We start from the raw sequence: 13,757 nt of genomic DNA, 5'->3' as shown, positions 1-13,757 counted from the left end.
AAAGAGAAATAAAACAAATAAGATGGCTCCCTGTCCCCAAAGGGCTCACATTCTAAAAAGAAACATAAGACACACACCAGCAACAGTCACTGGAAGTACTGTGCTGGGGGTGGATAGGGCCAGTTACTCTCCCCCTGCTAAATAAAGAGAATCACCACAGTAAAAGGTGCCTTTGCCCAGTTAGCAGGGGTAACTTTACCAAAGTACTATGTGGTTCTGGTGGGCTGCAGGAGAGGGTGGGAAAACCCTGAGGGAGTGGAGAGAAGAGATGCCCAGACAGAGAATTGAGATAAAAAGTGTGGGGGTGGGGGGGAGAAGGAATAGTAATCAATCCTTCTGCATGCACACTTCAATGTTTCAGGTAGCTGGCCCACCTTGGATTCCCCCACAATGTCCACAGCAGCGGACTTCTTCCATCCCTTCTCTCTGCAAAGCCAGAAGCTCCCTTGGTATCTCTTAGCTTAACCTACCTCACAGGGTTGTTGTGAAGATAAACATCGCCATGTACTCTGCTCGGGGCTCCTTGGAGGAAGACCAGGATATAAATGTAAATAAAGTAGGGATGTGCATGAATCGATTTGGTGCATGCAGTAGGGATGCACAGATGCGTTTCAGCGGGGTGGGGAGCAGTCCCTTTAAGCACAAGTAAAGCCAGTCTTTACCTGCTCCTCCACTGCCCCACATTTCCTTGTGCAGCACTGTGCTGCTCAGAAGGCGCTGCACCCAGCAGCCTGCCTGCAGCAGCAGGGCACACATAGCCACCACACGTGTGGCGGCATGACCACGCACATGGCTGCCACACTGCACGGGGTGCAGCCACGCACAGACTTCTGAGCGGCACAGCACTGCACCAGGAAATGCAGAGGAGCAGGTAACCCTGCCAAAACAATTCGTGCACATCCCTAGTTGCAAGGTGGGGGAGCTGGCTGGGAATGGGAGGCTGAGAAGAGCAAGACCTCGTTTCGTACCAATAGGAACATAGGAAGCTGCCATATACTGAGTCAGACCATTGGTCCATCCAGCTCAGTATTGTCTTCACAGACTGGCAGCGGCTTCTCCAAGGTTGCAGGCAGGAATCTCTCTCAACCCTATATTGGAGAAGCCAGGGAGGGAACTTGAAACCTTCTGCTCTTCCCAGAGCGGCTCCATCCCCTGAGGGGAATCTCTTCCAGTGCTCACACTTCTAGTCTCCCTTTCATATGCAACCAGGGCAGACCCTGCTTAGCTAAGGGGACAAGTCATGCTTGCTACCACAAGACCAGCGCTCTTCCTCCAATGGGAGTCAGTACTTCAGTCCAGTGTTTCTCAACTGCCGGTCTGTGAGGAGTTGAGTGCCGATCCAGGAGGAATCCCCCCCCCAAAAAAAACCCGGGTTTGAGCCGGTGGGGGCTGCCGCTGCTGGGAGCTCTCCGTGGCTCAGTTCTAGGCAGGCAGCCCTCACTGCTGGGATAACGTTCATTTCACTTCCTCGAAATAAATGTTATCCCAGCAGCAAGGGCTGCCTGCCTCGAAATGAACTCTGGAGAGCACCGGCGGTGGCAGCCCCCACCGGCTCACAATTGTTTTGGGGGGTGCCTGGGGTGGGGGTGGAGGGGGTGGCCCCTTTACTAACTGCTGGTCCAGGAAACTGTGCACAAAGAATGCACCGGTCTGTGACTCCCAAAACATTGAGAAACACTGCTTCAGTCCATCTCCCTCTGTATTGACTCCTCTGACTGGTATTAGCTCACTAGGGTTTCAGGAAAGAGTCTTTCTTTCCCTGCCTTTCCTGGACATGCTGGGATGGAAGCTGGGAGACTCTGCATGCAAAGCAGCTGGGATAACCCTAAATGGAAGCTCTGTCTACCAAAGCAGAGAATACCTTCAAATACCCCCTGCTAACTGAGCAAAGAGGCACCTTTTAAAAATGGTGATTCTTTTCTGAGCAGGGGGAGAGCAACTGGCCTTATCCATCCTCCAGTGGCTGTTGCTGGTGTCGTCATCTCTTTTTTAAGATTGTGAGCCCTTTGGGGACAGGGAGCCATTTTATTGATTTATATCTATTTAAACCGCTTTGGGGACTTTTGTTGAAAAGGACTATAAATATCCATCATTGTATTCATAATATGTGATAGGTTCCTTTTGTAAGCCTAATAATTTAGAAAAAGGAGGGGGGTTCTCCATCAGTAGTCTTGTTTTCATGTAAATACACAATGGCCTGGATTTAATGATTTGGAGAGGGAAGAAGGTGAATAGGATAAAAGGGGGCTTTTGGGGTATATGTGCTGCTGGCTACATGCTCTTCGTTATCTCTTGTTTGTGAGAAGAACTTTGTGAAAAGATTCCTACCAGTAATCAGACACAGCGGTGGAAAGCGAAGTCCATTTTATTTAATTGATGTTTGCTTTATGCAAATTAAAATGCTAAAAACCATAGCAAAAACCTAGCAGTTATCAATATCTCTGAGTCACAATCCAACTCGGGTATATTTACGCCCGTTGAAATCTCAAACTCCATCAGAACAATAATTGCATTCTTTTTTACAAGGACTCTTGTTGCTAGAACCATCCAGTCCAGCTGCAGACCATGGGCACGTCTGTCCACCTTCATCTCTCTCGCCTCCATAGGCACAATATTCAAAGATACAAGGATCAGAGGTGGCCCAGGACAACGCATCACAGTGTCACCAATTGCTCAAATAGGGGTTTTTCCTATCCTTAGAATTTAGACCAGTCTTAATCTATTTAGCTAGCCAAGGAGTATGAAAACTATATACAATATACACCACAACACAAGTCCATGTTCAGGAGGCCTAAGGACTCTGGAGAAAGTTTCTATAAAGATACCTGTATAGCTCTTGGTAAGCATATACAGGTGAAACTCGGAAAATTAGAATATCGTGCAAAAGTCCATTAATTTTAGTAATGCAAATTAAAAGGTGAAACTGATATATGAGACAGACGCATGACATGCAAAGCGAGATAAGTCAAGCCTTAATTTGTTATAATTGTGATGATCATGGCGTACAGCTCATGAAAACCCCAAATCCACAATCTCAGAAAATTAGAATATTACATGGAACCAAGAAGACAAGGATTGAAGAATAGAACAATATCGGACCTCTGAAAAGTATACAGTGTACTGTGCTTGATTGGCCAGCAAACTCGCCTGACCTGACCCCATAGAGAATCTATGGGGCATTGCCAAGAGAAGGATGAGAGACATGAGACCAAACAATGCAGAAAAGCTGAAGGCCGCTAATGAAGCATCCTGGTCTTCCATAATACCTCATCAGTGCCACAGGCTGATAGCATCCATGCCACGCCGCATTGAGGCAGTAATTGCTGCAAAAGGGGCCCAAACCAAGTACTGAATACATATGCATGCTTATACTTTTCAGAGATCCGATATTGTTCTATTCTTCAATCCTTGTCTTCTTGGTTTCATGTAATATTCTAATTTTCTGAGATTGTGGATTTGGGGTTTTCATGAGCTGTACGCCATGATCATCACAATTATAACAAATTAAGGCTTGACTTATCTCGCTTTGCATGTAATGCGTCTGTCTCATATATCAGTTTCACCTTTTAATTTGCATTACTGAAATTAATGGACTTTTGTACGATATTCTAATTTTCCAAGTTTCACCTGTACAGACCATAAACACAGACAAATATAAGCATAAGACATCAAACGAGAATCTCCTACAAAGAGCTTTACATGAAGATAATTTCAGGGAAGATTTCTGATACTGAAAGTGAAACAGAGCAAAGTGATGTCCTAAAAGCAACCTGCCACCTCTCTGAATTTTACCCATTTAGCCTAAAATGTATCATAAGCAAGCAGAAAATCTGAAGAGAAGTATGTCAACATCCCAGTCCTCTCTTAATAGAAACCTAGTTGCCATGGAGACACCTTCCATTGTTCTACTGTGTCACTCAAACTCAGATCTTTAACTCCCTTCATGTATACCCAGAGCTCTTCACTCATCCTTATGTTTGAGAACCAGAGAGCAAACTAAATAGCTAACCTAGATTAACTAGATCTTAAAAAACATCCTGAAAAAACACAAACATGAAGTTTCAGATGAAATGTTTAGAGGTAAAAAGCTAATCATTTTCCTGTGCCAATGCTGACTTAGAAAGGGGTGGTTTTATTCTTTGTATCCATGACCAGAGAATGGTCGTGGCCCAGGGCCCATCTAGTCCAGCATCCTGCTTCACAGAGTGGCCCACCAGATGCTCCTGGGAAGCCCACAGACAAGAAGTGAGAGCATGCCCTCTCTCCTGCTGTTGCTCCCCTGCAACTGGTATTGAGAGGTGGCCTATCACCACCAGACCAGTAGCCATTGATAGACCTGTCCGCCATGAATTTGTTTAAGCTAGTCCATCCAAGCTAGTGGCCATCACCACATCCCATGGCAGAGAATTCCATGGATTAATTATGCGCTGTGTGAAAAAATGCTTCCTTTTGTCGGTCCTAAATTTCCCAGCCTTCAGTTTTATGGGATGAGCCCATTCTAGTGTTTGTGAGAGAGGAAGTTAAGAAGTTTCTCCTAATATTCAGCTGACGTCTTCCCTCCTTATATCCTTCTTCCTCAAAGGAGCCCAGTGGTATACATGGTTATATTTCTCTCACAAACAACCTTGTGAGGTAGATTAGGCGGAGAGAGAAGTGATTGGCCAGAGTCACCCACTGAGTTTCCTGGCTCACTGGGGATTTGAACTCAGGTCTCCCTGAACCGAGCCCCAAACTGTAACCATCACACCACATTGGCCTATTGACCCCACTAGATCTAATCCTGCTCCATGAGGTGTCAGAGAACAAGTCTTTGCCCTCTTCAGGGTGACAGCCCTTCAGATAATGGAAGGGTGCTGTCACCTTCCAGGTAAGGCTACAACCCCTGGGGCTTTTTAGTTTAGGAATAAAAGATGACTGAGGGGGGGACATGATTGAGGTCTATAAAATCATGCATGGTGTGGAGGTTGACAGAAAGAAATTTTTATCCCTCTCACCTAACACTAGAACCAGGGGTCAGTCCATGGAACTGATTGCCAAGAAATTTCAGAACAACAAAAGGAAGTACTTTTCCACACAACATATAATCAACCTATGGAATTATCTGCCACAAAAATCTGGTGACAGCCAACCGCCTGGATGGCTTTGAGAGGGGTATAGAAAAATTCATGGAGGACAGGTCTATCAATGGCTACTAGTCTGAGGGCTATAGGCCACCTCCAGCCTCAGAGGCAAGATGCCTCTCAATATCACTTGCAGGGGAGTCGCAGTAGAAGAGAGGGCATGCTCTCACCTCTTGCCTGGGGGCTTCCCAGAGGCATCTGGTAGGCCACTGTGGGAAACAGGATACTGGACTTGATGGGCCTTGGGCCTGATCAAGCAGGGCTTTTCTTATGGCTTTGCCCTCAGTCTTCTTTTCTCCTGGCTATATATGCCCAGGTCCTTCAACCTTTCCTCGCAGGATTTGTTTCTGCAACCTTTCTTGCAACCTTTCCTCGCAGGGCAATCTTCCTGAGCCATTAAACCGCCCTGAGCCATTTTTGGAAGGGCGGTATAGAAACTGAATTATTATTATTATTTATTGTTATTCCAGACCTCTGGCCATTTTCCTCCTCTGAACCTGTTCCCAGATTTCTCTCCTGCATACCCATTCCAATCTCCTACAGACTGGATGGTGTGCTTTGTCTGCCTTAGAACACACACCACCCAGGAAACAATACTACAGATCATGGGTTCTTAATCTTGGGTCCCCAAATGTTGTTGGATTTCCACTCTCATAGTCCCCAACCAAAGGCCACTAGGTCTGGGGATTATGGTAGCTGGTCCAGTAATATCTGGGGACCTAAAGTTGAGAATCCCTGCTCCAGATGCTGCTGACCCAATGTGAAGTCAAGTGGAACAGTTTTGGGACCAGGAACAGAAATCCAATGTTTATATTTCTACTAGTACTATTAACTAGATCAACCAGACAGAGAATTAGTGACAATAACAGAAATAATCAACCAACAGAGGGGAACAAAAAAGGAACAAACCCAGCACACAGCAACCACCGTATATTACCTTCAAGGGGCCTGAAAAAAAAGAAAAGTTTTTAAAGTCTGGAAGAGAGTTTAAAAACTCTGGGAAATCTGTCTCTTCAGGAAAGGAGTTCTACAGACTGGGGGCAACCACTGAGAAGGCCCAGTCCCACACGAGTAACAATATTTGCAACAGATGGAACGCAAAGCAGAGCCGCTCCAGAAGATTGTGTGTCGTGGACAGACTCACTTAGGAGCAAGCAATGCTTAAGAGATCTAGGGCCTAAACCATTTAGGGGTTTAAAAGCAATAAGCCAGCACTTTCCATTGTACCCGGAAGAGATCAGAAGCCAGTGCAGGTATTGGAATGATATCCTCACTCTGAGAGGCATCTGACAACAGCCCAGCCATTGCATTTTGCACCAGCTGCAGGTACCAAATACTTTTAGGAACATATCAAGAAGGACCAATTGACAGATCATTGGTCCATCAAGCTCAGTATTGTCTACCCAGACTATCAGCAGCTTCTCCAGGGTTACAGGCAGGAGTCCCTCCCAGCCCTATCTGGAGATGCCAGGGAGGGAACCTGAAATCTTCTGCATCCAAACATGAAGATGCTCTTCCCAGAGTGGTCCCATCCCCTAAATGGAACATCTCCCCTAAGGGGAGCATACTCTAGAGCAGTGATTCCCAACCAGAGTTCCTCCAGATGTTGCTGAACTACAACTCCCACCACCCCCAGCCATAATAAATTGTATCTGAGAATGATGGAAGTTGCAGTTCAGCAACATCTGGAGGAACCCTGGGAGGAAACCACTGTTCTAGAGTCTAGATGCAAAGAGCTGATTTTTGACCTTTAAAGCCCCACACAGCTTGGGGCCAGGGTACTCATCGGATTGCATTCACCCATATGAATTTGCCAGGGCCTTCTGCTCACCAGCTTGGGCCCTGCTTTCACCATTGACAGATCCAGTTGTCAGAGACAAGAGACAGGGCCTTCTCATTTGTGGCCCCTTGGATCCAGAACACCCTTCCAGAAAAGCTTCACCATGCTCCCTTCCTCAAAGATTTTTAAAAAGTTCTTAAAACTTGTTTAGAGAGGCTTTTTAATATCTTTTCCTACAGTCTGATGAGCTTTTTAAGTTAGGAACATAGGAAACTGCCATATACGGAGTCAGACCATTGGTCTATCGAGCTCAGTATTGTCTTCACAGACTGGCAGCGGCTTCTCCAAGGTTGCAGGAAGGAATCTCTCTCAGCCCTATCTTGGAGAAGCCAGGGAGGGAACTTGAAACCTTCTGCTCTTCCCAGAGCGGCTCCATCCCCTGAGGGGAATATCTTCCAGTGCTCACACATCAAGTCTCCCATTCAGATGCAACCAGGGCAGACCCTGCTTAGTTATGGGGACAAGTCATGCTTGCTACCACAAGACCAGCTCTCCTAATTGAGTCTGCTTTAATTGATGTATTTTATACAATGTTTTATTGGTTTTACTTTCAAATTTTATTTATTTTTTAATTGTTGTGAGCTGCCCAGGACAGTATTGTGCTGGAGGCATGGGATATAGATATTTTACAAAAACAAAATAAATAAAATACTCCATTTCACAAAATGAGAATAAGCATATGGCTAAATGTCATCCCTGAATTTTGTATTCCAATGATCAGTATATAAAACCAAAATGTTAACAAATTTGTCTGCATCTATATTCTCCTTGGCTTGTCCATAGTATGTCAATTGCATCAACAATGTTATATCACAAACCCATTTATATCAACCAATGTTGATACTAAAGAAGATTAGCCCCATTTATGCTATTATAATAAGCAGCAGCATAAATGAGGATGAGTTTATCATGCAGGGTTTGTGACCAAGAAATTACATTAGTGTTCGACTTATTAATGCTCTGATGTTATGATTAGAAAACCCACTGAACTAATCATTTATGAAGATTCTCCCTCTTGGTAGGTTTGATGTCTAGGACAGTTTGATGCCCTACAAAAGTTTATCCACAGTGTGATCATTTTGTGGTATTTCCATATTGTGCATTCTTTGACGAGAGAAGAAGTGTGGAGGCCACCGGAAGCCATTTCTGCACACCAAGCACTTATATGGTTTTACTCCTGTGTGAATTCCCTAATGTGAAATACGTTGTAGGCCATTATTGGCTTTCTACACGCCAAGTATTTCTACTGTTTCTTCCTTGTATGGCTTCTTTGATGCAAAGTTAGGGCTGAGCTTTGACGGAAGCTCTTTCCACACTGCAAACATTCATATGGCTTCTCTCCTGTGTGAATACTTAGATGTGAAGTCAGGCCTGAGCTCACAGTGAAGCTCCTTCCACACTCCAAGCATTTATATGGTTTCATCCCTGTGTGGATTCTTTCATGTATTTTAAGGCTTGACGTTTGACTGAAGCTCTTTCCACATTCCAAGCACCTATATGGTTTTTCTCCTGTGTGAATTCTTTTGTGAGAAATAAGATCTCTGCGACCATTGAAACTCTTTCCACACTCCAAGCATTTATATGGTTTATTCCCTGTGTGGAGTCTTTCGTGTATCCTAAGGGGTGAGTTCTGACTGAAGCACTTTCCACACTCCAAGCATTTATATGGTTTCTCTCCTGTGTGGACTCTTTTGTGTGAAGTGAGACTTGATGTATGACCAAAGCTTTTTCCACATTCCAAGCATTTATAAGGTTTATCTCCTGAATGAATTCTTTTATGCGAAGTAAGGTGTGGGTTCTGACTAAAGCATCTTCCACATTCTAGACATTTAAATGGTTTATCTCCTGTGTGAGTTCTTTTATGTGAAATAAGGTGTGGGCGCTGACTAAAGCATCTTCCACACTCCAAGCATTTATATGGCTTATCCCCTGTGTGGAGTCTCTGGTGTACAGTAAGGCTTGCACTGTGACTGAAGCTCTTTCCACATTCCAAGCATTTATATGGCTTCTTCCCTGTGTGGATTCTTTGGTGTGAAGCAAGGCTTGTGTTGTGACTGAAGTTTTTCCCACATTCCAAGCATTTATACGGTTTCTCCCCCGTGTGGATTCTTTGGTGTGAAGTGAGTCTCCGGTGAAGACTGAAACTGTTTCCACACTCCAAACATTTATATGGTTTCTCCCCTGTGTGACCTAATTGATGCCTGTCAAATGTATCCTTCCAACTGAAGCTCTTTCCACATTCCAAACATACATATGGTTTCTCTCCAGTGTGGATTCTTTGATGATTATTAAGACTTCTCTTGTTAGTGAAGCTCTTTCCACATTCCAAACATACATATGGTTTCTCTCCAGTGTGGCTTCTTTGATGATAATTAAGACTTCTTTTGTTAGTGAAGCTCTTTCCACATTCCAAACATACATATGGTTTCTCTCCAGTGTGGATTCTTTGATGATTATTAAGATTTCTTTTCTTAGTGAAGCTCTTTCCACATTCCACACATGTATATGGTTCCCCTGCTGTATTAATTATTTGATGTCTAATAAGATCCGATATTTGATCAAAGCTCTCACCACAATCTCCGAGTTTATATGGTCTCTTTCTTGTGTGGATACTTTGGTGCCTCTTAAGTACAGACTGACTACTGAAGGTCTTTGCACATACATGGCACTCATTCTTCCTCTTTACAGCCTTTTTATCTTGTTCAGCTGGAATGACATGGAAGTCCACACCCTGACAAGCATCGGATTTGTTCTTCCAATTCTTTGCCTGGTTTCCATTCTGTGTCTTTGATCCATCCTGATTCCTAGCATTTTCTGCTGTGGACTCTTTTATGCCAAGTACGGTGTGTGCTTTGAGTGAAGCTCTTTCCATATTGTAAGCACTTACCTGTTTTCGGTGTTGTGTGAATTCTGCAATATATTTTAAAGCTTAATTTACAACTGAGGGTCCCTGTATGAACAGAGCACTTATTCCTTTCCTTGCTTTTCCAATACGATTGCTGGGCTGGAATGCCACGGAAGTCCCTTTGATTTATCTCCTGCCTCCTTGATCCATCTTGATCCCTGAAGTCTCTTCTGGCACAAACCACATAGTTCATATCCCTCGTGGTCTTTTTCAACACCTGCTGGAATTTTAAAAAAAAATAATCATGCTGATTTCTTGAACTGAGAAGCTTAAGCACTGAAATGAAGCATGGAGGCGCAAATCAGTGGCCTGTTCACTAATTTGCGGAGTAAATTCACACACATTTATGGAGAATTCATACTAACAAGGGAAATGCCTCCCTGTTGATTCACAGACCAAGCATAGATCAAGAACCACCACCACCCCCGCCCCCAAGCAGTACCTGAGGTGAGAGGGTGAGCCCAAGCTGCAACTCCCCCACCCCTGCACACTCTTCACCCCAATCTCTCTTCCCATCCCTGCCTAATCTTCTGCTGATCTCCCATTATGGTGGTGGAGGCGGTAGCAGTGGCAAAAGTCATGGCTGCTATTTCTCCTGTCCTACCTTTACAACGTGGAGGATTCAAGACGCTTAGTGCTGCTCCATGCCTCCCTCTAACCTTTCAGAGGATGGGATGAGCAGAAAGCAGGAGGTAGCAGGACAGGGGCGTAGCAAGGTTGGAGTGGGTCCAGGGACAAGATTTTAAAATGCCCCTCTCCTCACTGAAGCTCAGCTCATGAAGTAAAGAAATCTTAAATGAGGCTGAATAGTGGTAACAAAAAGCAGAGTAAAATCTGTCTATCTATCTCTCACCTATGTGCCACAATAGAACATCATCCTAAATTATTTTTTAAAAGGCTTTGTAAATTGTGGACGATGCAAGTCATTTAATGGTACTAAAGAAAGACATGCTGTTCTGGTAGCTCCAGGTCTGAACACTCCCATCCATTTTGGAGGATGAATACAACTGAAGGAAGCCTGGGCGAGTGCGTGGCTGGGGGAGTCAGTCATGTGACTTGCCTCGGGGGGGGGCCAAGGCAGTGGGCCCCCAGACAACTGTCTCCCCTTGCCCTATTATAGTTACGCCCCTGTAGCAGGGGGTTGGGTGGCATGCTGAGCAGGGGGAGAGCAACTGGCCCGATCCATCCCCAGCACAGCATCCCTCCAGTGCCTATCTTCTGTTTCTTTTTGAGACTGTGAGCCCTTCGGGGACAGGGTGCTATTTTATTTATTTCTATGTAAACCACTTTGGGAACTTTTTGATGGAAAACGGTATATACTTATTTGTTGTGTTTGTCATGTATTCATACATATGGTGCTAACATTTCTCTTTCTCCCACTGCTTTTCAAACCCAGGCTCTTGTCCCTTTGATAAAAAGACAAGACACCTTTTGATTTTTCTAGCTGCTGGTCTATGTTTGGTGTATCTAATCCCAAAACTCCCCATGCCCTATCCCCTACTTTTTTATGGTGCCCAACTGAGGCCTTCTAGTAATTTTGTTCCGCTAGAAGCTGTACAGTCCAAACTTATTAGAGCCATTCTTCATGTTCCCCCCTGTGTTCCCAATACTCTAACCTGAGGTAGGTCTCGCTAGAGTCAGCAAGGTGTAGTGGTCAGAGTGCTGGACTAGGACTGGGGAGACCCGAGTTCAAATCCCCACTCAGCCATGAAACTAGCTGGGTGACTCTGGGCCAGTCACTTCTCTCTCAGCCTAACCTACTTCACAGGGTTGTGGTGAAAGAGAAACTCAAGTATGTAGTACACCGCTCTGGGCTCCTTGGAGGAAGAGCGGGATATAAATGTAAAAATAATAATAATTAATAATAATAGAGTTGAATCAGGTTACTGGACCTCCTGTATTATAAAGTTCTGGCTAAAACTGGTTTTTACCAACGTAGGCCTGGTTTCCTTAGTAATGATTGATGATTTTAATCATAAGTGGAAGACCCTGGTTAAAAATAAACTTCTTCCATTTGGGTTCTCCCATGAGGAAATTATTAGATTAGGACATGATCAGTCAGGCCTGGCAGGTTATTAAGCAGCGTATTGCTGATACAGAACTACAATGGAAACAGCCTGTTTAAAGAGTGCTATATATTTGGGGAAACAACTTTTTAATTCCAAACCAGCAGCATATTTAGATAATATTCTTAGCTCTAAATTTAGGTGTCCATTTACTCTTGCCTGCCTAAATGTCCTTCCGACGGCCATTAGGGAAGGTAGATATAAAAAGATTCTGTTTAACTTAAGGTTTCGCCCCTGTGGAATGGGTGCCATAGAAACTACCCCTCGTGTTATTTTATATTGCAATTTTTATAGTGATGTTCGTTCAAAACTAATTTCACATCTTTTGGGGAAGTTTCCGGGACACTCTGATGAATTTTATTTGGAGTTTTTGTTATCAAATTTTTGCAAAGAGATCACTTTCAGTGTGGCTAGGTTTTGCGACATTGTTTGGATTACACACTCGAGTCCTATGTAACATTTTTGCTCTATTGTCTGGTCTATGATCGTAATAAAGTTTATCCTGTTCTATTCTATTCCCCATGCCCTAGCTGTTTGGGGCATGCTGTTAAAAAAGGGGGGGGGTATCTCTGGGGCTAGCCATCTTACCCTGTCAGGAAGGCTTACACACACACACACACAGACCCCAAGTTCAATTCAACTTCTTGACAACTTGAAAAACATTTGATTCACACTATATTAGTTTCCCAGGCTGTCCCCCCGCCCCCCCCCCCCAAAAAAAATTAAATAAATGGGGCTAATTAACATGACAGATCAGATCATAATCTATTTAGGGCATCAGAAAAAATTTCAAAGTAAATTTTCTGAGAGAAAAAATAAAATGAAGTTTATATGCAAATGAAGAAAAAATTGCATGGGAAAATATTCCAGTAAACCCACATCTCTGATGCCAAGATACAAGTCCAAGATGACATTAGTCACATGTCCTGGCATTGCTCCAGTGATTCTAAAACTTCCTAAACTAACATCAGGAAAAGGCAAAAGCATCTTCCTCACTCTAGGCCCTCCTTGTTTCAACACAAGACACCCATTGTGTTTCCAGACCTGACTTAAAGTGCAACAACCCAGTCACAGTCCAGTGTGTCACTGGTGCCATCAGACATAGGAGAGGATGAGGCTGTTGCTCAGTGGTAGAGCATCTGCTTGGCATCCAGAAGGTCCCAGGTTCAATCCCTGGCATCTCTAGGTAGGACTGGCAAAGACTCTGAAACCTTGGAAGAGCTGCTGCCAGTCTGTGTAGACAATGGTAAGCTAGATGGACCAAGACTAGGGGTGTGCATGGAACCGGCTGGCCGGGTTCAGTTCGAGTCCAAACTGGACTCAAACCTGACCAGCTCAGTTCGGTTTTGCACCCCCTAGAAACCCCCTGGTCCGGTTTGGGGGGGGGGTTCACGAATTTATTTTAATTTTTTTTTTACCTTTCTCTCCTCCCGGGGAGTTCATTGGTGTGGCAGGGGGGTCCACGGAGGCTCCCCCTCCCCCCTCCAGCCTTCAAAATGCCTCCCTCCAGCCCATTCGGGCCACCGCATGTTTGCGCGGTGGCCATTTTGGAAGCTGCTGCGCATGTACAAGTGCCCTGTGAGGCCTGGCATGGGTTAGGGTTGTGCAGTGCATGTGCGGCAGCCATTTTTTAAGACACCTTTCAGCATCTATCAGCAAGGAGCTCCTTACCTAGGGAGTCCATGTTGCATTATTCTTCAGCATAACTTCTTTGTACAGAGCCCTTTAGTATGGATCCAGCAGGGTCAACTCCCTGTCAGTGATATTCACTACTACCTCCTTGAATGTTACCAGCCCCTGAAAAAAGGAAATAAGCTCTCACTGTA

At 44.5% G+C, this 13,757-nt stretch overlaps 1 protein-coding gene across 1 annotated transcript in view; it reads right to left on the bottom strand.

Annotated features, from left to right (window-relative positions):
- The window catches only part of LOC128347589 (zinc finger protein 271-like), a 36,478-nt gene that overhangs the window by 19,836 nt on the left and 2,885 nt on the right, over positions 1 to 13,757 (bottom strand). The window contains exons 2-3 of the mRNA XM_053302538.1: positions 13,603 to 13,728; positions 8,509 to 10,082 (exon numbers count right to left, since the gene is read on the bottom strand). Coding sequence (XP_053158513.1) covers positions 8,509 to 9,832 — 1,324 coding nt within the window. The 5' untranslated portion in view covers positions 9,833 to 10,082; positions 13,603 to 13,728. The remainder of the gene's footprint in view (positions 1 to 8,508; positions 10,083 to 13,602; positions 13,729 to 13,757) is intronic.

Source organism: Hemicordylus capensis, chromosome 2 (genome assembly GCF_027244095.1).
Source record: "Hemicordylus capensis ecotype Gifberg chromosome 2, rHemCap1.1.pri, whole genome shotgun sequence".
In the NCBI taxonomy this organism is placed as follows: domain Eukaryota; kingdom Metazoa; phylum Chordata; class Lepidosauria; order Squamata; family Cordylidae; genus Hemicordylus; species Hemicordylus capensis.
This window is presented reverse-complemented; position numbering and strand designations above follow the sequence as displayed.